Below are 23,716 nucleotides of genomic sequence, written 5' to 3'. Positions count from 1 at the left end.
CGTTTCGTGGACGACTCTGAACGGGAATGACGTTTCCGCCTTAGAATCTATCTATCTATCGTTCCAACCATCCATTTATATAGCGATGTGTGCTGAGTTATTTCTCGATGGCTTTCGGATTTTCTCCTGCCCACCGCTTCCTAGTTCTTCTTCATGTCACATGATGACAGGCGACAGTTTCGCTGTTTTCGTTCTATCGTTCGAAGAAATTCAGTTGCTGGCTTCCTCCACTCGCACTCGCAGTATATATCCCTCTGTTTTGGTCTGCGGCATTTCTGGGCCCTGAATCACCGCCAAAATGGCCAGAATAGTACCAATCCCCTTGGATTAGGATGCCTTCAAATTTGGTTAGACTGTTGCGATTCGATGGGGCTTTGCAGATGATCAGTTGTTTATCCCGTCGAAGGTTGGCAGCGGTACTAACTTGGTTCACTAGCATACAGCAAGGTGAAGGGTCAAACGAAAGGTCAGACAATGTCGTGATCAGGGTCAGAGAAGAAATGCATCTGAAGATAGTTTTTACCCAGGAGAAAAATAGCCATATATATCAAATATTATATGAATATGTACATATGTATGTATGTAATTACAATATATTGTTTTAAAGATTTAGTTCACAATAATCATAATAAAGTAAGCTAAATTAAAGAAAAAGCATTTGCGTTTGTATACAAGAAATTATTTATGCAGTTAAATATTGTCATATTTCCTGTCATAATTTATAAAACGTGCTTAATCTAAATGAACTCGTTAAAGTGGAAATAAAAGCCATTCAAGTATTTGAAGAGCAACTTGTTTGCAATAATAATATATATTAATTTTAACGTAATAAGGTTAATGGGATGTCAAGTTGTAATTTCAGCTTCACCTTTTTTTCAGAATTCTTTTCAACTCTTGATAAATACTTCTCCTTATTAAATATTGATTAAAGGGTTGCTCCAACGAACGCGCAGCTCAATTAATTGCAAAATATGCCAATAAATACCATTCAAGTAGGATCGTTGAGCACTTTTCGCATTTTAATTATTTTGTTTACGTCAAGTAATTGAGTAATTGAGTGCGAGCTCTTATCAGCGCAGACTCTTTTTGCTCCGTTCTAATCGAAGAGTATGGAGCTCTATTTGGAGCAAACTGCCACCTGGGGAATGCTGGCCGTCATGCCCTCCCTATTTTGAAGACCAATTTCAAGGTGTTCTAATTGCCCCCGCTCCTCCATAAAACGTTAAATGCGAAAATGTTCTTGATTTTCGCGGGACTCTCTGCTCGCTTTTCACATTTCTACAATTCTGTGTTTATTTATACAAATTACAACGAAGAATAGCAACTACAACAAACAAACAAAAATTTCCACACATTAAAAAGGTTTTCATAGCTATGAAATCAACTCACGTGAGCGCTGCTGGCGTCGACGTCGCCGCAAAATACATGTTAGAATTATTAACAAAAAAAAAGAGCAAAACAAAAAAAAAAACAAAAAAACGCAAAAAAATACAACCGAAATAGTGAAAAATAAACTCGCGAATGGCAGATAAATCAGAGAGGGAGAGAAAGAGAAGAACAGAACCTAAAAACATTGAAATGAACACTGTAGTTGCCGCAGTGCCAAAGATACAGATACATCTACAGCTGCGGCCAAAGATACAGATACAGATAGAGATACTCGTATTCGTACAACTACAAACGTCAGCGTTTTTGTTCCATTGACGTAATAGCCAGGCAGAGCTGAACAAAAAATCAACACTTTTGCATGAGTAAATTAAAATGAAACAAAATAAATAAAAATTCACCTAGAGGCATACAGGCCGGCTCGCCAGCGATCTCTCAGATACTCCGGCCATCCGCGAGATACTTTTTGAGAGAGTCGCCAGAGAGAGAGACGCAATATGAAAAAAATGAACTTTGAGACACAGTGGAAAATGCCAAAAGTTTTGCACGCGTGTAAGTGAGCGGCCAAATGATTAGAAGGCAATTAGAAGGAATACACTGAGAAAATATTCAAGGCATAATAGATTTTATTAAAGTATTTTATTTAAAAGTCGATGGTATATCTTTAAGTGGTTCCAAAAAGGAAGGAATAAATAGGTAACTATTAAATAGTAAGCTTTTATATGTGCTACAATTAATTAATAATTAATAAAAAGGTATATCAAACATACTCATTTAAGTCAACTGAAAATTTCTTTTGACGTGCTTGGCATAGTAATTTTTTTCAAATTAAATTTGTTCGACTTTTTTTGCCAGTGTAATAACCAAGCTCTGGGCGGTACGCTAGGAAAGAGAATAACAAAGTTTGAGCTTAAGCTCAAGCTTGTTAAAACTATCAATTTTAGTTTAAATGCACCTTTATCTTAGTATTAGTTTTAATTTGGCTTTTATTTTGTAAGTTGCGCGCGCTGAACGAAAAAGTTTGCCAAAAATAAGAAAAGCCAAAACACGCGGGTAAAAAAGAGAGAGCAATCGCCCGTGTACTTGTATCTGTGATTTGAGCATATTTCGTATCTGTGTTTGTGAGTTTGCCCTTAGCCGCTCTCTCTGTATATCTCTCTCTTTTAAGGCGGCGTGTTTCTACACTTTGCAACGAAACGAGCGCGTGTGCCAATCAGAAGTTAGTTGAACATTCAGCGCCACAAAAGCCACATTAAAAACATAACAGAATAGAATAAAAAAAATTCAATTAAATCATAATTTCTAACAAGCTAAAATTGGCCAATAATTATTAAACAAAACCACAGAAAAACTATAATGAAAGCTTTAAATTTAGCTAAAAACTTTAAGACACTAAGCAAAAAGCACGTGTCACTGCCAAGCAGTTGGAATAAAGTGTACAGTTAAAAAATCCGAATGTGTATTTTAAAACCCGAAATTTAGCGCGTGTTTGTAAGTTTGTCTGCTTGGATTTCAATATACATACATACATATGTACATACATACATACATATATGCAAACGTACGTGCATAGATATTTTGTGGGAAATGTGAGTGTAATGTTCATAGTGCAAAAAGCATTGTAAAACAAACAGAAACAACAATCAGCTGACTTGCGCGCACTCTCACACGCCGCTCTCTCAATTTCTCCACTCGCTCGCCATCCCTCTCTCTCTTATACGGGAAATGCATCTCCACTCTGTGTAGAGTTGGCCCCACTTCCGCATCCTCGTGCGCCTCTGCCTCTTTCTATTTCACTTTTTTCCGTCGACCTTTCGAACTTCGAAATTCGGTTTTTCGTAGGCGCTTGTCACATGCGCTCTGCGTCGACAGCGACGCCGGCAGAGCGGCCACAACTACACCCACAATACGACACGAAGCGAGCCGAGCGCAGCCGAATCGTATTTTTACAGTAAAAACAGCAGCACACATTAAAACACTCACACGTCGAGCGTCGTTCGTTGAGATACAAACGCACGGATACGCGGATACCAGAAGAACGCACCGCATAAACGGTACAACTAAAAGAAAATTCAATCCTCTTACCCACAAAAAAAAAATTAAGGATACTACACGCCCTTAAAAATTAAATAAAATTAATTCACCCACATAAAAAAAGCTAATTATAAATTGCAATAAAAATTGTTAAAATTCGGTGCGTTTGTGTGTGTTTTGGTGTTGTTGTTCGCGTTTCTGTTGTCAACATTTTTCATCGATTTTCCCTGTCGGGCGCTCGTCGTTTTTCGCCTACTATTTCGCCGTCTCTCTCTCGCCGCCACCCACTCACCCATAACTATACCTAAAATCTCCAAAAGGAAAAACACTCACTACAAAAACAAAAAAGAAAATTTAAGCTGCTGCAGAGCCTTCTTCTTTACCAAATCTGCCATCTCTGTCGCACGCCGGGCGACCAACTATTGCAAATGCCATATTAGTGCTTTATAACTGTACAATAAGATATCACATACCTACAGCATATACATATATGTATGTAACACGGAATATATATAGAAAGCCAAGCAGAACTCTAACCAAAAAGCAATTGATTTTATTTTTAGTGCCGCCACAAAAATAAAAGCAACAAAAAAGCGAAAAAGCCTAACAACAAATTTCAGCGTTAAACGTTTTTGAAACTGAAAACTGTCAACAACAACAAAAATAAGAAATAAAAGCAAAAAAAAAAAAAGAACGCAAAGGAAAAACAAAATAGAAAAGCCACAGCAAAATAAAATACAGCAACTAGAGAAAACCAAACGCATTCGGCATTTGCAGCAGGAAAAGCGCTATAAAAATAGCATAATTAGCCAATGAAACAACAAATTCAATTACACGAAAATAAACCTAACAAAAAAAAGTAACCGCAAAGTCAGCGAAACGTACATTTAAAAACAGCCACATGAATTAGTTTTTAACGAATAAATACACCCAACATTTCTTGTTGTACTCGCAAAAGTTGTTGTTAAAACATAAAAATCTTGTTGAATGAATTCGCGGTGCCTTTATTTATAGCCAGCATAACAAAAATCCAACAGAAAAGTAATAATATACAAATATATCTATATACATCTCTATACGTATACAAAATATCTATGTAAAAATCTATAGAGAAAGATCGTATATATATAGACAAAGCAATAAATCGTAACGGGAAACGTGCAATATTTTCAAAGGTTTAATTAAATTAATTTCGATTGTGATCCAAAAAACAAAAAAAACAAAACCAACATAACATATAACTAAACTAAGCAACCAAATCAAAAATAACCATCAAAGTGAGATACAAATTTCGTTCGTTATAAATTAAATAATTGATTAATTGTTATTGTTGTGAGATAAACATAATTTTAACTATTATTGTTGCAAGAATATACTACAAGAAAATACAGAAACAAAAACACACAGAGAAAAAAGCAACAGCAATCTGCAGGCCAGCAAAAAACCCGCAACGAGACCTTTTTTTGTTCGTGTATAATCACAAAATTTCGGAAATTTTTATGAAAAAATGAGCGACAGGGAGCGATCGTCCCCAACACTGATCGAAACTGGTTTAAAAAACTTAATTGGCGGCCGGGATGGTAACTACCCACTGATCAGCGGCATTAATGGTGAGTAGAGGGCACAATTAAATGCAGAAAATACTTGAACATTTTCCAAAATAATGTCTACTAAAAAAAACGAACATTACCCCCAAGTGCTGGCAATCTGTTACCACTCGAGAACTACCGAAACATACCCCCGATTCACATCGAAACCTAAAAAAAGCCAAGTCATAAAATACGAATTATTCTGTGATTGGGTCATCGCACGTCCGGAAATATGCAAAATAATGGGGGGAATTGGGGAGCTTCTGTGGTGCCAGGCAGCTGATTTGGACACGTTTCGCATAACCCGAATCCGAATTAATAGCAAAATAATGTTTAAAGTAAAACCGAAACATTTTTCATGTCTCCCCGAACATAAATCAATTTGATGGCTTTGGGAGTGGGCTTAATTCGGGGGATGCTTGCCACAGGATGACCCCATTTGTGTAGCCATTTCCAGTGCTCTGCATTAGGGCATAAATGCAAGTATCTATCTATCTATCTATCTATTGCTTTATGTCGAAGTGCGCCTCAAATCAAAATTGATAAGGCTATTAACCCACAAGTGAACGGCGAGTCAAGGAGGGGAAACGAGAAATCGAGTTGAGGGTTGTCGCAAGGTTAAAGTGTACAGAGTACGGAAAATGGTCAACCGGGTGTCGCATGTAGCACTCGTGGTTGTGGGGTCATTGAGGTACATTGAACGTGGGCCGACCCCGCCCCGATCCGCCTCGATTAACCCCCACCACAACTGCCGGACAGCGAGACAGTGTTATCAAAACCTTAACCCATTGGGCAATCAGGGCCAGCAATCGAACTGTCGTGCATAATTAGTTTTAAGTGTCTGTAGGAATTTTTTGGGACCAAATTTATGACATTTTAGTCATCTAATGGAATATTTACGAGATTACAGAGATTTAGGGCGCCTGATACAAATATTTGGAAAATTATATGTAATTTTTGTAATCAGGGTCTTTGATTAGACGGAATCTTCTATTGTAATGATGTATATAGCATAGGTATTTTAAATTACTTTAAATATTATTGGGATTTCTGTTCATTTAAATGGATCAATATCTATAAGTACTTTGGCATTTTAAAAATATTTTCCTGCGGGTGCCATATATTTACCATCTCAAGGCCGTCGTTCATCTTACTTTCTGCAATTGTTATCCACTTTACGTCGCATTTCGATTGCAATTTCTTTTTCCAAACAATTACACAGCAATTCTGCAGCACCATCGATTCAGCATTAGTGTCTGCGTTTTCCCCACCCGCACTTTAACCCTTTTAAATCTGCTCCAAGACATTTGCATAAGAAAGGAATTGGTCTTGACCAGCATGTGGAATGAAAAACCCATCTGTGGGAAGGATTTCGATTCGGAAAGCTTTTTAATTCCCTTATTTTTGCCATTTTTGTGTGCCGTTGCAATTTTTTTGTATTTTTGCTGGTTTTACATCAGCCCCGCCCACAGGGAAACGCCCACTTGGCCGACGGCAACGTAACCAGAAATCAATAGCATAAAAGCAAAACGAGAAAATTCCATTAAAAAGTGTCATAATCGGTCAGCATAATGAAAAGCAGGCCCAAGTATCCCCTTTCATATGGCACTCAAGTTGTTTCCATAAATCAATAAGCGGAAACCCGAGCACTCACTTGTATGAAAACCTTTTACGTCTGGCCAAAAGTTTTGTATTTTTAACGTTTTTCTTAATTTATTGTTCTACAAAATGTAAAAGTGTCGCTCTATTTTGTTGTAGTTAAGCGTCTTTTTTTTTTAATTTTTCTTACTTCTTATCATCGAAGCGATGTCGTGTGTTCACAAGCATTTGATTACCGCATTAAAAAAAGAAGGAAAAATCCACTTTATAAAACACACTAGTTAAATACGGCAAAATAAACATCGGAAAAGAGGGTGAAGCGGGCTGATAAGCTGCAGATAGCCAGGGGCAAGTGTGAAGAGCGTTGGGTGCACCGAAACAATTTCCCATCGATTTCCAAATCAAATTACAAGTTTTTCACATTTAAAGATGACATTGGAATAGTATTTTCCAGTAGGAGATTCCTTTGATTATAAAAATCTATTTTAGACATTGTGATCTGTTAACTTTAATGAATTTATCTTCAATATGTAAGCATTTTTGGCAGTGTAACAAGTCCCATTGAGAGGGTCGCAGGGTAAAATCAAGTGAGCGATAAGCTGCACTAAACTACAAAATCTTACATGAACAAACTGGCCAAGGGAGGGAGATAAGATTGCCGGACTTAGTTGCAAAGAAATGGAGTCGTTCGTCTGGCACAAATCACTCGTCGGCTCACATAAATTCTTCGAGTGTAAGACAATAAAAGCATATAGCTGCGTGTGCCGCCGTCAAGTACAAAGCTCAAAAGTTGGTTTAGTTCCTCTGATAAGCAAAGGCATTTGATTTGTATCTAGCTGATGAGCTGGTGATCCAATTCAAAGTTGGATGAGTGGTCGGTTTCAAGGGGATTTATTCGCCCGATTCCAGCTGTATCCAAGTCATATACTTGGGAAAACTTATGAAGCCAGTTTCTTATTCAGATAGATGGCATTGTCTGGTTAATTAAATAATGTATGGTCTCCAGAGATTTCATGATTTCTGTGTGCACTTTCAAAAGGAGGTATGTTGATTACAGTCTGGTCAGTTTAAGTTTAGGATGGCCTTTCTAACTCTAGCAGAGTGCATGGCTTTTTCGATTCATCTGCATATCAACAGAAAGTGCCAGGCAAAATCACTTAACGGATTAACATTTAACCACTTATTTCGTATTCATTTAATCCCGTTAAATAAACTTTAAAGTGCAACATAATAGCTCGTCATCACCTTTAGAGCCGTCCAATTGAATTATGAAAGCAAATGAATGCATTATTTCAAGTGGATTTTAAAATGCTATCTACAAGAGCCATGTGTCTCTCGTTTCTCGTCTCTCGTCGTTGTTCTATAACCACGCTGTCTTTTTCGAGCTGATGGGCAATTATATTTTATTCGATTTGCATGTCAATGTTGCATAAAACGAAGCGCCGGCAATTGGCATAAATAAATGACAGCTCAAATTGTTGTTTGACCGAATAAACAAGTGGCAGGGATTGACTATCTCCTTGTGCCCTGCCCCGCATCATTATTGATTGCAAATTAGCAGCTAATCATTAATCTAGCATTTTTTCAATGACATAAGGCACATTGTGTGTCGTCAATTGATCGCTAATGTGAATCAATGTTCACGTAATCAGATTGATTAGCCGCTTATTTTGGGTGCATTTTGCATGCATGTCACAAGCCTGTGAAGATGAAGATTGAAATGCATGAAACTATGAATAGAATTTTGCTTATAAACCCGTCTTTGCTCGGTAGAAAAGTTTTGCGAACTCATTGATTCATTGACTTTGTTTGATGCAATTAAAAGTTTTAATTGAAAAAGCCGCCTTGAATGGTGGCAAATCTTAAGGTAACAAAAACATCCATGCATTTTTGCAATTTTAATTAAGTGAGATGTGTGAAAAGCGCATGCTAAAATTATCAAACAAAAGTGTCTACAAAGTGTGAAAAATATTTTCATAAATATATGTACATATATACATATATGTGGACACTGGCAATAAGTGCAGCTGAGCAAAAACTAAACTGAGCAGGGAAAAATGCTGGCGTGCGAATTTGTCATGCGAAGCAGCTGGTGGTAATTTTTTCGTTGTTCCCACAAAATTGCGGTCAAACAATATGTTTGCCATGTCTATTTTAAAAGATCGCGATGCATATCAAAATCGCATATCTACTGCAGCACTACTATTCATATCTTGGGTTTAAAGTGTGAGTGGAAATGTTTAATCAATTTTCGCTGACTTGCCATTTAAAAAAGTAAAGTAGGAAATTATTCGCTGGCATTTGGCCATGCCAACCTTTCTCTATCATCCGCAGCAAGGACGTCGGCAACTTTTTGTACCTGGCAAAACCAGCAATTCAACAAAAAAAAAAACGAAAAACGGAAAAAAACAAAAAAAATGAGCAGAAGGAAAATGGCAGAAGAAAGGAATCAAATTAAGGTTAAATACCACAAAGCGAGCGCACACTCACACGAATTCGTGGTACAGTAACTTAAATCCGAAACTAACACACGGATAACTAGACGTATACGTATCCTCTTGGCGGCGCCTGAAAGCAGGCAACACTTTTTGGCATTTGCCGCCCGCCGACTTCGGCTTCAGTTTTGTTGAGTTCTGTTGAGTTCGGTGTCACTGAAAAAAATCGGTGCCTCTTGTGTGCAAGTTGATGTAAAATAGCTGAATTTTTATTAACAACTTTTTAAGGTGATCTCTAAGTGCGCTCGTAAAAGTACTCGCTCAGTTTAAAAACTAGCTGTATCTAATTCACACAATCAATAGCAACCAAAAAAAAGTATTTACTAAGACGAGACCCAAGTAAACATTTTTTTATGTGCTCTTAAAGTTGCTCGTAGGCGTTGCCGCCGGAATTTCTGTTGGCAAAATGATGGACAACAACAGCAACAACAACAACAAGAACAACAACAACAGGAGGCCGAGTGGCACACAAAACAAACTGGCAGGAAGTTGGAAAACAGTCACGAAAGCCGAAAGGCAGCAAAATTGAGCACTAAAAATAACAATAGCAACAGCAACACATCGACAGGCAGGCACTAAAACATTCACAGTTCGTGCAACATTAATAACAAAATCCATAAATGAAATAATGTTGACTTCATTTGTTTGCCTCGATGACGTCAAAAAGGACACAAGCATATATAGAAGAATGAGCAAATGGCAGAAACGGAATTGGGAAATAGAAATAAAAGTTCGCGAAATGCCTAAAAATCGACCAAAATATACAAGGGGAAATAACCCTCTTTGGCGGCAGGCGGAAGGCGGCACACAAAAGACACACAGACCTATATAGAGTTTTTATGCCCCCCACCCCCGTAAATACTCCACCATTGCACAGATTTCTACTGTGGAATGCTGTCCTTTCGTCCTGTAGTGTCCTCCACCTCCTGCACCCCTCGCCAGTCCAGCCATGAATTGAACATGTGTTGGTTGTAAACAGGAAGCAGCAGCAGCAGCAGTAGAAGCCGAAGCCGAAGCAGCTGGGCCCTGAAAAATACTCGTATACGAAGAATGTTTGCCCGAAATCCCCGTTTAAGCCCCCCTTAAGGCCCCCCCCTTAGGCCACCCCCTTTAGGCCACCGTTTTCCAAGCCCCTACGATATTCCCTGACTTGTTCTGCTTCTTGCTGTTAGCCAGGCGTAGCATGTTGCAAATGTCAAAGTAGCAAAACCCGGAAATTCGAAGGACATGTTCGAAATACGACGCCCACACACACACACACATTCAGTGGGTGGAATATGGAGAGAGACTTACTCACGGCGAGAGAGCGAGAGAGAGAGAGAGAGAGAGAGCTAAGAAAGAAGTCTCCAAACGGGGAGAGACATGCGCATCATATCTTTCAGTGTATCGCTGCGAGAGTCACTTACGTTTTTGTTTTCATTTTGGATGGTATTTGTTATTGTCTTTTTTGAGCCGGTAATGCTAGGCTTTCGCTCTCCCACTCTCTCTCCTGTCTTTTATCACCCATTTCTTTTAAGCCCCTCTCTCCCTGCCCCTGCCCCTTTCATTATCCAAGAAAATCGTAAGCCAAAGTAAAGCATCTTACGCCGAGTTAGCGTCTTGCTGTTTTAACTAACACTAAGAAAACAAGAGGGCTTTTGCCTTACTTTTCATGCCCCTGGCCGAAAGCGTGCGCAAATTGTTAAGACTGGCTCTGCGATTAGTTAAACGCAATCACGAGTTTCAGTTTAACAACTAACAAAAATGAAATGAAATATTGGGCAAGCAAAGTTGGCCATTTAGCGTTTAATAAAGTGTGACACGAGGCAATAGCTCGACGGTGTGATGAAATTGCAGTTATGATGGACACACGCGTAATTTAAAGTCAAGGATAATATGGAAAATCAGCGGTAAATTAAACTAATATTCATATAAGAGTTTTAATAGAAACACAAAGCACTTACAGTCTTGGTAGCCATAAATTCATTCCTCCCTTCAAGGTTACTTAAATAGGTGTTTGCCATATAAGCCTAATCATACGCACCGTTGTCACCCAGATCTTGACATTTGACAAATTACCCTCGTTGAGATTATTTAAATATAAAAATACCACACTATCAAAGACGCTTAAAGCTGATTTTTCCGAGCACATTTCCCTAATCAGATCTTTCGCGGGTCAACAAAAATCACACATATACCTCAGATTTTCCTTTAACATAATCAGTTTTTTTCTATTTTATTGTTGGTTTGCTGACGTAGTTTAGACCGCTGATCATGTGCCGAACGATGAGCACTAAAACAGAGAAAAAAATCTAGGCAAATAACGAAAGATAGAATGGGCAAAAGAAGCAGTGAAAAATGAATTCAAATAAACATTTTGTGCTGAGGGAAAATAGTAAACATTTTTGTATTTCTCAGTGCCGAAAATGATTTGCTTTTGAAAATAGGAAAATCCAAGGAAATGGGCAGAGAGACTAAAATTAGCTAACGAAATAAATGAAAATTGCTGCAACAAGTAATTGCAATTTGGAGCGTCTTGGCAGACAACCCCATTGGCCCGCCCTCTCCCCTTCGCCACGCCCCCGAAAAAACATCCATTAGCTTAATTTACCTTTTAAAATTGTTTTCATTCTCGGCATATCTTTTGCCATTCGTTCGTTCGTTTTATTTTTAATTGCACAAACATATTTTTGGAAAATTCGCTTTGCTTTTCCACATAGAATGTGTGTGTGCTTTTCTCTGCTTGGCTTGTTCTTTCAATTAGCCTTTCATTTTTGAGGCGGCTGCTGCTGACGCAATTATCAATTGTTTTCCGATAACTATAACTATAATTACATTTTCAATTTTTTAAGCCATTTTGCCTCTTAACATATTTTTAGCCATTCCGTCCTTGGCAACTGCGATAAGCTTTTGACCTTAATTCGACCAAAACAATGTCACAATAAAAAGTATTTAATACGGCAATAGGATCGATATCAAGGTTTTCACTCATTCACTTTCGTTACGGTTCACTTGGAGTGCTAACTCACGGATCAAAGGAGTTAGCATTCCATAACTCTTATCACTTTCGCCAGAGAATTGCATTTTTATGGCTTTCTTTATGGCCGGGAGTGTTGATACGGTTATGAGCCTTCTACGAATTTCGTTAGAGTATTTTATATTTGTATATATATTGATAGATATTGCAAATGGGCAGGTCGTGCCTTGGGCATTCTTAGATTACCCATAACTTGATATGATTGCAACTTCCTGAAAATTATGATAGATTCAATTGTTTTATATTTATTGGTGAGTTATTATTTGGCCCGTGTTGTACGCTTATCTTTCCTTCTAAAAGCACACACATCGATCTTAATAATCTCACTTGCTTGAATTGAAATTTTATTTGCTTTCTCGGCTCATTTGTCATAGAGACTTCGTTTGTCAGCGGCTTTTGTTGCACAAACAATTTATAGTCCCTTGGATACTGACAGTCTGTAGATATATGTACTTTATCAATTAATGTTTACGATAAGTCAAATCGCAGGAGTTGCAATTTTTATCACAAAAAAGCCATATCAAGAAAAAATCACAGACTTTCAGGGAAAATATTGCTTAATGAACGGGGCTGGTGCAGAGATAATATAAATAATAAGGATTTTAGCTTGAAGTTTACTTTTCCCTTTATGTGTATAGTGCGTTCATATAAACAAAAGATTATTGGCCTTAAAGCAAAAAGCCAGTCGCAACCAAAGCAAAAACTAGGGTTACTTGGAAGTTAAACAAAAATACCAAACGGATTTAGGTAGATATCCAATATCAATACTTTTTTATGGATATTATTTCTCGGTTTTCGGCTTTCTATCTACCCACGTTGTCAAAACACCATCAAACCTAATGCTCCCGAAAACTCGAGTTAGTTTGTAGAACCGAACACGAATCCATAGCCGAAGCTCTTTAAAAGTGTGTATCCAATCTCATTTATTGCTGTATTGCTCTACTTTTGATCCTGCCATCAAGTTTTCAATAAATTTGTTGTTGTTGCTGCTTGCGGGAGCAAGGGGCTTGTGAAAAATTGATTAGTTTATAACGAAGGCAAATTGAGCTTTAATTTGTTGTGAGTGGGTCTGAGTGAAACAGCATTATGTGCGTGACTGAAGTTGCGATTGTGGCAGCGCTTACAATGCATTGTATATAAGGTCATCATGTGGGCTGTGCGACGGGGGGTGGTGGTAGTAAATATGGTCAAGCTGAGTCAGGTCAAAGCAACAATTTGTTGGCCATTAAGCCAAAGATTGCACGGGGAGTACATGTCGAGACATTAGTTGGGGGTATTTCCTTTAAATATTTAAAGCGCCGTCCATATTTAGCACAAGCTACACATTTACCCTGACTTTCAGCTAGCCAAGAAATAGATCATAGGTATTATTTTATAGGATATATGGATATAGGATATAGGATATATGGATACGAGTGTAAGCATTTCGTTTTGATTACCTTCCACAAACATTGACCTTTTGCACACTGTGTTTATATTTCAAATCATTTCCCCAAATAAAGGGAAGGTATGCCAGTCATTACATTTAGTGTTCTATCGCAATGGCTCTAGTCGTTGGCCCGCTCTGCAATTAGTTTGGCTTGCATTCGTTTGACATTTTGTGTGGCCCATAGAACCATTTATATGTATGTACATACATACATATGTACATACGTATATATACCCCTTCGATCTGTGCTTTCTGCAATATCTCGTGCATTCGCTTTTGTCAAATGACATTTCTATTTCTTCTAGTAACTCATACATGGCCATGCACACACGTATACCTACATACATACATACATATATAGGCGTGTGTTGCCAGGGGAAATGTCCCTTCCCCCCGCGCCACCCCATCCTGTACATAGTCTGCCACTAATGTGGCGTACGTTTTTTGGCCAACACTCTATCAAGATGGCAGACGCCTTGGCTCTTGGCCAGAAGTGCACACAAAAGTATAGCTACATTTTTACCTAAACCAAAAACCAAAAGACTAAATGACTAAAATCAAGGGATAAGGGCGATGGGGCGATAAGGGGAACACCTTGAGGAAGTTTTGTTCTGCCTATACAGTCAAATGCTAAACGCAATTATCAGAATGAAATTTTAGCCCATCAAAATTTTAACGAATTTGTTCCGAAACATCTGCCACACTCCCAAAAAACCCGAAATAAAGAAAAACAAAAACCAAAACGCAAATGAGTCATTCGCTTTTATATCCATTTCTATTTGATTTCTTTTCTTTGGCTTTTGTTAACAGATTTGTTTTCCTTTTTGGAATTATTTATCTTGGCTCAATTTTTCATGGCATGAAAGGTAGGAGGGAATGACTCTTAAGACTTTTTGCCAACCCCCCCGAAAATGGGCGACAACATGTGCCATTTGTCTTAACCTTCGCGAACATTTAGACGTCATTCATTTCTCATAATTTTTCGTGCGCTTTTCTTGTGACTTTTCTAATTTTCCCATTGCCTACCAATATTTACGTATTTTTCCACCGTTAAATGTAGGAATTGCTCATTTAAACGTGCTAAATACAATTTGTTTTTATTTTTGTTGCTGGCAATCGTCGAATTTTGGTATTTCTCCTGCTGACGAAAACCCAAAGTTTTCGGGGAGGTGGTAATAAAACTTTTTGGACTGCGCCAGCCAAGGACGCTTGATAAGATTGAATGAGCGGCGGAAGTTGAAACATTTTGCTGGCTACCAGAAATGAACCCAATTTGTATGGTGTTTCGGCCAAAGAAATAAAAGAAAACAGAAGTTTATGGAAGGAAATTATAAATACTTGCGGTTGCTGCCGCAAAGTAATACTAGTAAAGTAATAATAGTAAATACGATTTATATTTGGTAGAATGTAGAACTTAAAATTTAAGAACACTATAAATCAAAAAAATAAAAAATTCTTTACAGTTTCTTGACATACTTACCTTCCTTAAAGTTATAGAAATCGTTGAACCAGAACTTGGCCAGCTCGCTTCATAAATCACCGAGTGACGCAGTTCGGTTAGAAAAATGTCCCTGACTAATTTGTATATTCCAACTTAATCCGCCATCAAAAATATATGTCAACCGAAGCCCATATAAATTCCACAAAATACATAAAAGTGATACAAGAAAAAGTCCACAAGAAAATGTTGCAAACTTAGAAGAAAATAATAAAATATTAGGTAAATGATGCCAAATAAATTTTAGAACATTTCTCCCAACTGCAATAAAGAGTGAAAATTTGTTGTTTGATTGCCTTGATTACACTCATCAGCAGAATTCAGACACAAGTTGATTACACCAGATACAAGCACCGAGTGTATGTATGGCTGTGCACATGTGGTGATGGTTATGGATATAGATATAGAGATATGGACATTATACAATACCAGGAGAATGACGCCTCCTGGCATGGGGCCAATAAATTGAAAATGAAAATGAAAATGAACAATAAACGGCCGGAGATGAGATGAACAATAAAGGTTGATCTGCGAACGAGGTGTTGCACTATATACGTAGCAGCACTGGCAGCAATGACAAAGAAAATCATTAGACCGATTATAATCCAACAATTTCCCTCGCCACAGATACGTTTTCCGACCCATTTATGGCCAATCAATTTAGGAAGATTATCACTTTAATTTATGGGATTACTACCGCTGCTGCTACTTGCCTTATCCATGGGATATGGCTGCGTTGTAGGGATCGTAAATAAAACCCGATTCGAGTACTTGAGGCGTCTCGCCTGACTCCAGCTTATCAGCTATCAGTTTTTAGATTTTTTAGTTTAGCCGTTCTATTAAAGGGGTATTTTATGAGCGGGGGTATAAAGCATGTTTTTATGTGGGTCATATATAATTAAAGTGATGGATAGGGATTTTGACACAATCACATGATTAATTTACGGTTGACTGGGATTATGCAGCAATAGAAAATGGTTGTTCCTTATCTGCCATTAAATTGAAATGTAGCTATGTATGCCAATTAGTCAACGAATCGAATTCATCATTTTTAATGCATTTTCTCCATTTATAAACACACTGTAGACAGTTTGCCAGTCATAAATCCGACTTGATGATGCATTTTAATAACGCACCGCTAATATCTTAAAGAAACTGGGCCTTAGATCATCGGCATGACAGCCAGTATTTGACTTTACATCATCATCATCGTCATCGAGAAGTCTGACTTACATTGTTCTTATAATAGTGGCTGTGTCGGTTTTGACACCTCGATATATGTAATATTTGCCCAGTCAGGCCCGTTTGCTTATCTCATTGTGTGCCCGGCGCTGGGGGAATTCAGCCCGACTTGATGACTACTTTGTCTATTTACCCTATCCGCCAGATTAAAGTGTCACGAGTGTTGTTCCACTATGCTCGCTGCTCCGTGCCCAGTCCTCCCGCCCTCCTGCCCTCCACGTCCATGCCCAGTTCATCATCTTTCATCTCATCTCCCTCGGTGCTCGTTGTCAATTTGCGTTTATTAGATGCACACAGGGCAAAAAGCTAGGCGAGGGCTATGGATACCTGGTGGATCAGGTGGTAAGGCGAGTGAATCTTCAGCCAAATGCACTGAGATTAATAAGATGAGATGAATAAGAAACTATCAACAAAAAAAAGAAGAAATATTTAGAATGTCCTGTATGCAACTTTTTTAATGCAAATTATGTTTTTTGTCTAATTCAGTTGAATATTTTCAAGATATTGGCATTTCATAGCATATAATGAGTTGTAGCTCGGCTGTTTTTCTCAGTGCTGACCAGGTGAGCAGACTTGGGTCACAGCTGGCGCACTTATGTGTATGTGGAGATGCGAACCCGCTCACTTGAGAGCTGCTGGGCGTGCTCAACTATTTCACTGCTGTCTTCTTGGTGGCCCAGTGGTACACCTAGTACACCCAGTAGTGTATAGTGTATAGTGTATGCCGTACCTCTAAGCCAACTGCCCCGCCCCTCTGGCCATTGGCGCACATGCTTTTTATTCAATTAACACGCTGAGAAGAGGCGAACCGAGAGACATGCATTAATTTAAGCCAACAACAGCAGCAGCAGCAGCAGCAACAACAGCCACAAAGCGAGGCAGCTGCCAAAAAATTGACTTAATTTGTTGAGCAAACAAAGAGAGGATGAACAAAAAAGAAAAAAACATGAAACGAGCAGCTAGAAGGGGGATGGGGAGGGGGCTGGTGCCACAAAGGGGTTAAGTGGTGAGGGTTTTCGGGGGGTGGGTTCAAATCAAATAGCAATCTACATATTTCGTTAATTAGCTGTGCAAATAGGAGGAAACTTTTACTTTTCCTCTTTGCAAGCAACATAATAATGTAAATGGCCATGATGTTAAACCTTGATGTTTGGCACTTAGAACAGATATTTAGGAAACGCAATCAGAATTGGTAATAAGCTTGTATTTCACTTTGAATAAATACCACATTTGGAAAATATCCAGGTGAAATTCGTGAGATACCTAAACCGAATTACAGCAAATGTATCTAAATGTATCTAATGCCTTAAGCACACATCCGGACAGATTGACAAACGGCCGGACATCGACTAAGTGCCAGGTTCTGTGAAAGAGGCAGACTTCTGTTCTGCTGCCCTCGGCTAGAGTATATCAAAATGTGAGATGCAAACGCATTCGGCAAGTGGCCACTGCATAAAAAAAAAGGGGAAAAAACGAAGACTAAATCGCAAATTGAAAGAGCTGCAAAAAAATGAAAGAAAATTTGCATAAGAGACTGTGAAACGGTTTGCATTTGATGAAAGTCGATTCATGGCTGCCCACGAGGGGCGGAAATGGGCGGTCGGTGGTGTTGCAGTGTGTAAGTAGTGTGTGTGCCCCACTCAATTCATTGAAAGACAAAAACAAAAAACACAAAAAAACAAAGAAGCAGAAAGTAAAAAAAGGAAATACTGACAGACGGAAAACTGCAAACAAAAAACACTTAAAGTAGCAACGAGAACAGCGACAATGTAGGGCCCAGAATAAAAAGGGGGTTGCGGGGGAAAAAAACAAAAGGAAAACTGTGGAAAATGGAAATTCCACCCCCAAGTTGGGTCCTTCGGCATCCGCCCACGTTTCCATTTCCATCAGTCTGCCCGTTGTCGCTTCATGGTTTGCTTCATTAAAATTTGGTTTTCATTTCAATTAAGTTGCGGTTTCGTTGGCCGCGAAATGGGAGGGAAATCAAAGCAATTGTTGGCTTTACGAATATAAAAAGAATCCAAAGAAAAGTGCCAGTGTTTGGCGCAAAGTGTTGGAATCGATTCTCAGTTGGCGATGGAAATTGGAAAAACATCACAAACACCAAAGCTCAGTGAACTACGAATGAACTGAGCCCAATTGATGTTTTAAACGATTTAAACCAATTAATTTTTAGTTAGCTAATTCATTTAACAATTCCCCATGGATTTATGGGCCCACAAGCAAATATAAGTATTTGAGGGAAAAACAACAATCTGCCGCTGGCCAAATGGCATGCCACCCACTCATAGTAAATACAATACACCTGCCCCAAAGTTAACGAAAACAAAACTGAGAAATACAAATACAATTTTGAAGGCGGCGAAACTGTCTGATGGATGTGGACGAATATGTTTCAGAATTTTCCGAAATTCCTGCCTTCGCCTGTTGGGAAAATGGTATAGAAAATTCAATTTGGCCTTTGATCAAAGATGAAATTGCATCTGCAACGGCGCGTTGGCAGTGGAAGTGGGGCAGATTTATTACTGTGAAATGTTGCATATGGCGAACAGGGCGTATGAGGTATGTGCATTCGTCTAATCATCTGCCAAATGGCAACAAAATGCTGAATGCTGGATACGAAATGCGAATATATGTTTGCCCACTTAATGAGCCAACAAAAGTGCTCAACTAAATTTTGCAGCAGCTAAATCAATAAAAAATATAATTCACATATATATTCCCCTCGCTTAAATGGTTTCTCAATGGCCGCTGCTGTGGCTGGTTTTGTTAATTACTTGGAAAAGTGTCAAAAATGCACGAAAAACTATGTGCCGTAGTTTTGAAATTGTTTCATTTTCGAATGCATATGAAGAAATTGTCTTGGCATCTGCGACAAGTGCATTTAATGTTTCCATTGATTGCTCTTTGCTTTAAGCACTTTCCTATTTTCTTCTCACTTTTCTTCATTTTCTCAATTCAACATAGAAGTGAACATGGTTTTCGTTAATTAAATCGAGACACATTTTTACATACATATAAATATATATGTACATGGTTTTATACCCAATGATTATTATGAAAACTTTCTCGCTTCTTTTACAAATAGAATGCATAATATATATTTGTAATTTTTATTGAAATGTTCTCTGTTTTTGTTTTCTTTCCAGGTGAGTGAGTTCGTTAAAGAGATTTAGTTGTTTCTATTGACAATAAAGTTGTAAGTATAATTAAATCGTACCTACATATGTAATTAAACTATAAAATGTGGGCAAAAACAAAAATGGGTCAGCAGTTAGGATTTTAATAACCTAGATTTACAATTTTAAATGTTTCTCAAAAAAACGAGTGTTTTTTAACAACTTCCTAATCAAAATCTTCTTTTTCAATGCCGCCCCAATAAAAGCCCAAAACATTTCGTTTCCACTTTCAACTTTATATGCAAACCGACAGCTTAGTTAATTAACACTCGCCGGCAATTACAAAAAAAAAAAAGTTAAAAATTGCTGGAGCAGGAACAACAATAAAGAGCTCAATTAACGCCGCTCATGGGCTAAAATCGTGGGCAGAGAGGGGTTAAGCGGCAAGTGATACGTACATGCAAACAACAATTTTACTAGTTCGAAGTAGTTTTCATGTGAACGCCAATTTGAAAACCCGGTTGCATCATTTCTGACAACAAAGGGTTAATTTCCATTACGAGCTTATTGAGAGCGAAACGCAGGAAACAGTCATTGAATCGGCGAGTTTTTTTCATAAAGAACGGAAAACTCATTGGGTAAAGTATTGAAATGTATATTTAAATATGAAAATTATATTTTTAGGTAGTGGGCAGACTACGTCGAGTAAAGGCAACGCGCGTGGAGAATGCCTTTGATTTTATTTTGGGCTTAAGCAATGTTTTACACATTTAGAACTGTCACAAGACAAAGTGTCTAGAAATTCTTGTGAGCCCAAAGAACTAAATGAAATGGAAACTAAATACGTGAATAAATATAAATGAGTGGGTGTATCTGTACAGAAAACTTTGTTGTTAGCTCAAAAATTACAATTTGAAAATTGGAGCAGCTGCTTACATTTTTCCGTTTTCCGGCGACATTTCAAAATTCATGCGATTTCATGATTTGGAGATATAACGCCATCTATCGCCGGCAACGGACAACTGTCAACCATTGACATTTTCTGAATGAAAAAAGAAAACTATAAATAAACGAAGGCGAGAGCAAAATTTTTTGGGCACAAAAAAGCAATTTGAATTCACGCTAGCATTGCGGTGACTTTTTTTGGGTAGATGTACTTTTTGCCTAAACTATTATGTTTATTTCCGTACTAATTGGGTTTATTAACGCATTCATCAGACAATAAAATATTAATTACCGCCTATATGGTAGATTTGATTTTTTTACCTCTTCTTTTCATACTGTAACAAAATTTAATAGATTCCATTAAAAACAATTTACCTTTGTATGTAATTTATATAAAAATCATTTAAAATATGTAAATAAAAGAAATATTAGTTAAATTTTTAATTCTAACTCTCTAAGTGAGCTTTCAGCGGCATTATTTTTAAATCATAAACGTGCCTATCTGTCCCATTGTACAGAGAAAGCTTTTGCGCCCCCTGGCGGCTGCTTTGGTGTAACTGAAGCGGAAAGCTGGCTGAAGCTTTCGCTCTCTTCACAGCGCCAGAGAGCACAAACCGACTGTGTTTTCGTGTTTTGCTGAAGGCAGCTTGTCTGGCGGCTTCCCCCTGCCGCCCACTACGCCCACCGCCCACCACCAACCACCCACCGCCTAACCATTTCCGCCCCACCACCCACCCGCCCCCTCAGCGCACAGCTCACACATTGGAACTCATCAACGGGGGCAAGACCGTTGGCTGAAACACGTGCGCATTGTTTTGCTGCTGAGATTCCTTCGGATATCGCGCATACGCCGCGTTGGCGATTAATACGAATCTTTACCACCTTAGCCTTAGCCTACGACAACAATCGAAATGGAAATCAAATTTCCGCGATTGCTGACGCGTCCTCATTGCTTGTTGTTTTGCCGCTCTTACCGCCCCCTTTTTTTGGCCAGCGAGGTCACATGTTTGGCCAGGCGACGACGTCAGCTGCGTTTGCTGTTTCTTCACTTCACTTCTTGGTCTACTCGAATTTCCAGTCCAAAGTGCCGGGTGATGATGATAAGGCCAAAAGCGGGTAAGGGGGGAGGGTTCTATCCCTGCCCTTCCCGATCGATCGCCGGTACTTTAATTACGTAAATTAATTTCCGACTGCTGAACTTTAGCTTTGCACCGGATTCCATTTGCTGAATAGTGTCTGCTTGTTGATATGAAATTTATGTTTATTGTCTGGTCAGCGGCCAGGCGAACCAACCTGTTGGCCAAGTTTCTCACTGATAAGCCAAGCCGCCCGCAATATAATTTTTATTTTCCGTTAACTTGTTCTATAAAACCGTAAAAAATTGACGGTTTCGCAGATATGGCGCATGTTTGGTATTAAAATTTTTGCACAATGAATGAAAGTTAAGAAAGAGCTACATACATACATACATATATAGAGATTGGATTATCAAGGATGGCGTGTTCAGGGCCTTGAATGAATTAATATCTCGGCAGTCACCAAAGACGTTCATATACCACCATTCATATCAAATGATAAAACAATCACGATTTTTTATTTAACAGATCCATTTGTACTTAAGGGTACTGTTTCTTTTTAATTAATTTTAAGTGGACTTTTAATTGCACACATAGTTTTTAATTATACATATGAAGTATTATTTGTTTTTAATGGTTTCCGAGGAATTCATAATCTCGCTCAAGTGGGCAAAGTTCACGAAGTCGCGTATATTATAGGAAATTTGAGGCGTTTATTAATATTGATTTATTTCTAAGTCAGTCTGTCTAACTAACATTATTTCAATATATATTAATTGTTGTACCCTTAAAAGTAAGTGTAGCTGCACTATCTGGGTCAATTGGTTGCAGGCTCCTAATAACCCAGTCGTGCTATCGTAAAAACGTTTACACATTTCAGCATTTCTAAATAATTATTTAGCAAAATGTTAATTTACGACCTGCTGCAGCAAACACGTGTATAATGACTCGAACCGAACGTCGCCATGCCAGACTCGTAAACCCCGCGCTCTCCAGCGGATCCATTATAATACCTCCATACCTCTATATGCAACCAGAACCCACAACCCAGAACTCAGAGCCCAGACGGTTTCCATGCAAACACGCCAAATCACAGTGTGTTTAATTAGAGTTCGATGTGTGTTAGTTGCTCAATTTGCGGCGACATTTGCTCGAAAAAATGCATAAAAACTTGAGTGGTTCTCAAGAACCAAAGTGGGTACTCAATAATAATTATTAGTATATTGCAAGGGAATAAAAAACGAACAGTATTTTGTTTACTTTCTGTTTTCTGCTCCGCTTCCGATATTTATACTGTACAATTCGCTTTATTTGCACATCTATGCAGTCTGTTTTTTGCTTCTCTATTTGTGTTATTTGTTCTTCGGATGCAAAATAGTGCCGTGCTAGTGTGTGTGTGACTCATTGATTCGATGTGTGTGCGATGCTTTAAATTGCTATTTATAAACCAGCAAGAGCTGCGTCTTCGACTCAGTTGGGTTTTGCTTGGCAATTTCTGCCGCGCTCTCTGAGGGCTCATTCATCGGACGAAGCGCCACGGCGTATCTATGTGAGTGCGGAGTGCAGTGGTGTGTGTGAGGGTGTTTTTGATTGTGCCAAGTGTGAGTGTGGCACTAGCCCAATCACACAGATACACACACACACACACTGGCGAAGGGGAGACCGCCGCTGCACGTGGTAGCGAAACGTGATAATACGAAATACAACAACTGACAACAAAACAAACAGAAAACCTGACAACGCCGCTGCCTTTGCCGCTGCCTCTGTTGCCGTCGCTGTCGACGTCATACGCTGCCCAAGTCGACGTTGGGCGATTTTCCCGGATTGGTTCCCTATTCTCGGCTCCGCTGGCATATAAGCCTGGCCAATAGCGAACCTCTGCCGCACATCCTTCTGTCATTGGAGCCCGAAGCCAACTTCGTTTCCTCCATTTCCCGAAGCTTCGGACGACTTGTTGCTTTCGCGTTTCCAAAAATAGTCACTGCACGGGGCGTATACTCGATATTGCCTGAATTGACGCGACTGGGGAAAACAGGTGACCGAAGTTCGCTTTGCCACATGGTCCATGCTTATGCCAATTGATGGGATTTCAGGGCTGACTGGGTTTCTCAAATACAAAAAGAGTTTTCTTAGAACGAAGAATAGCACAAGGCTAAAAAAGGGAAAGGGAAATAAACACGTTTTTGGGGTGGAAATATTGCCAGGATATTCTTGGAATTCTTTTGAATTGCTTTAGCGAAGGATGAAATCCTACAAACTTAACAAGGCTTTATTAAGTTTTATAGTTT

The 23,716-nt window shown here is 38.7% G+C and overlaps 1 protein-coding gene across 6 annotated transcripts in view; it reads left to right on the top strand.

Moving 5' to 3' along the window:
* Positions 1-23,716, top strand: part of LOC122618206 (hepatic leukemia factor) — a 54,130-nt gene that overhangs the window by 9,654 nt on the left and 20,760 nt on the right. The window contains exons 1-2 of one of the 6 annotated variants that reach the window (XM_043794448.1): positions 2,638-2,877; positions 3,984-5,030. The exons of 1 other annotated variant lie outside the window; for it this stretch is intronic. In XM_043794448.1, the coding sequence (XP_043650383.1) occupies positions 4,928-5,030 (103 nt within the window). In that variant the 5' untranslated portion in view covers positions 2,638-2,877; positions 3,984-4,927. Of the gene's footprint in view, positions 1-2,637; positions 2,878-3,372; positions 5,031-23,716 lie in introns of those variants that run through there. 4 more of the 6 variants (XM_043794452.1, XM_043794449.1, XM_043794446.1 and 1 more) reach the window with 4 other exon arrangements.

This window comes from Drosophila teissieri, chromosome 3L (assembly GCF_016746235.2).
Source record: "Drosophila teissieri strain GT53w chromosome 3L, Prin_Dtei_1.1, whole genome shotgun sequence".
Lineage (NCBI taxonomy): Eukaryota > Metazoa > Arthropoda > Insecta > Diptera > Drosophilidae > Drosophila > Drosophila teissieri.
Note: the sequence above shows the minus strand (reverse complement) of the source record. Positions and strands in the feature narration are given on the sequence as shown.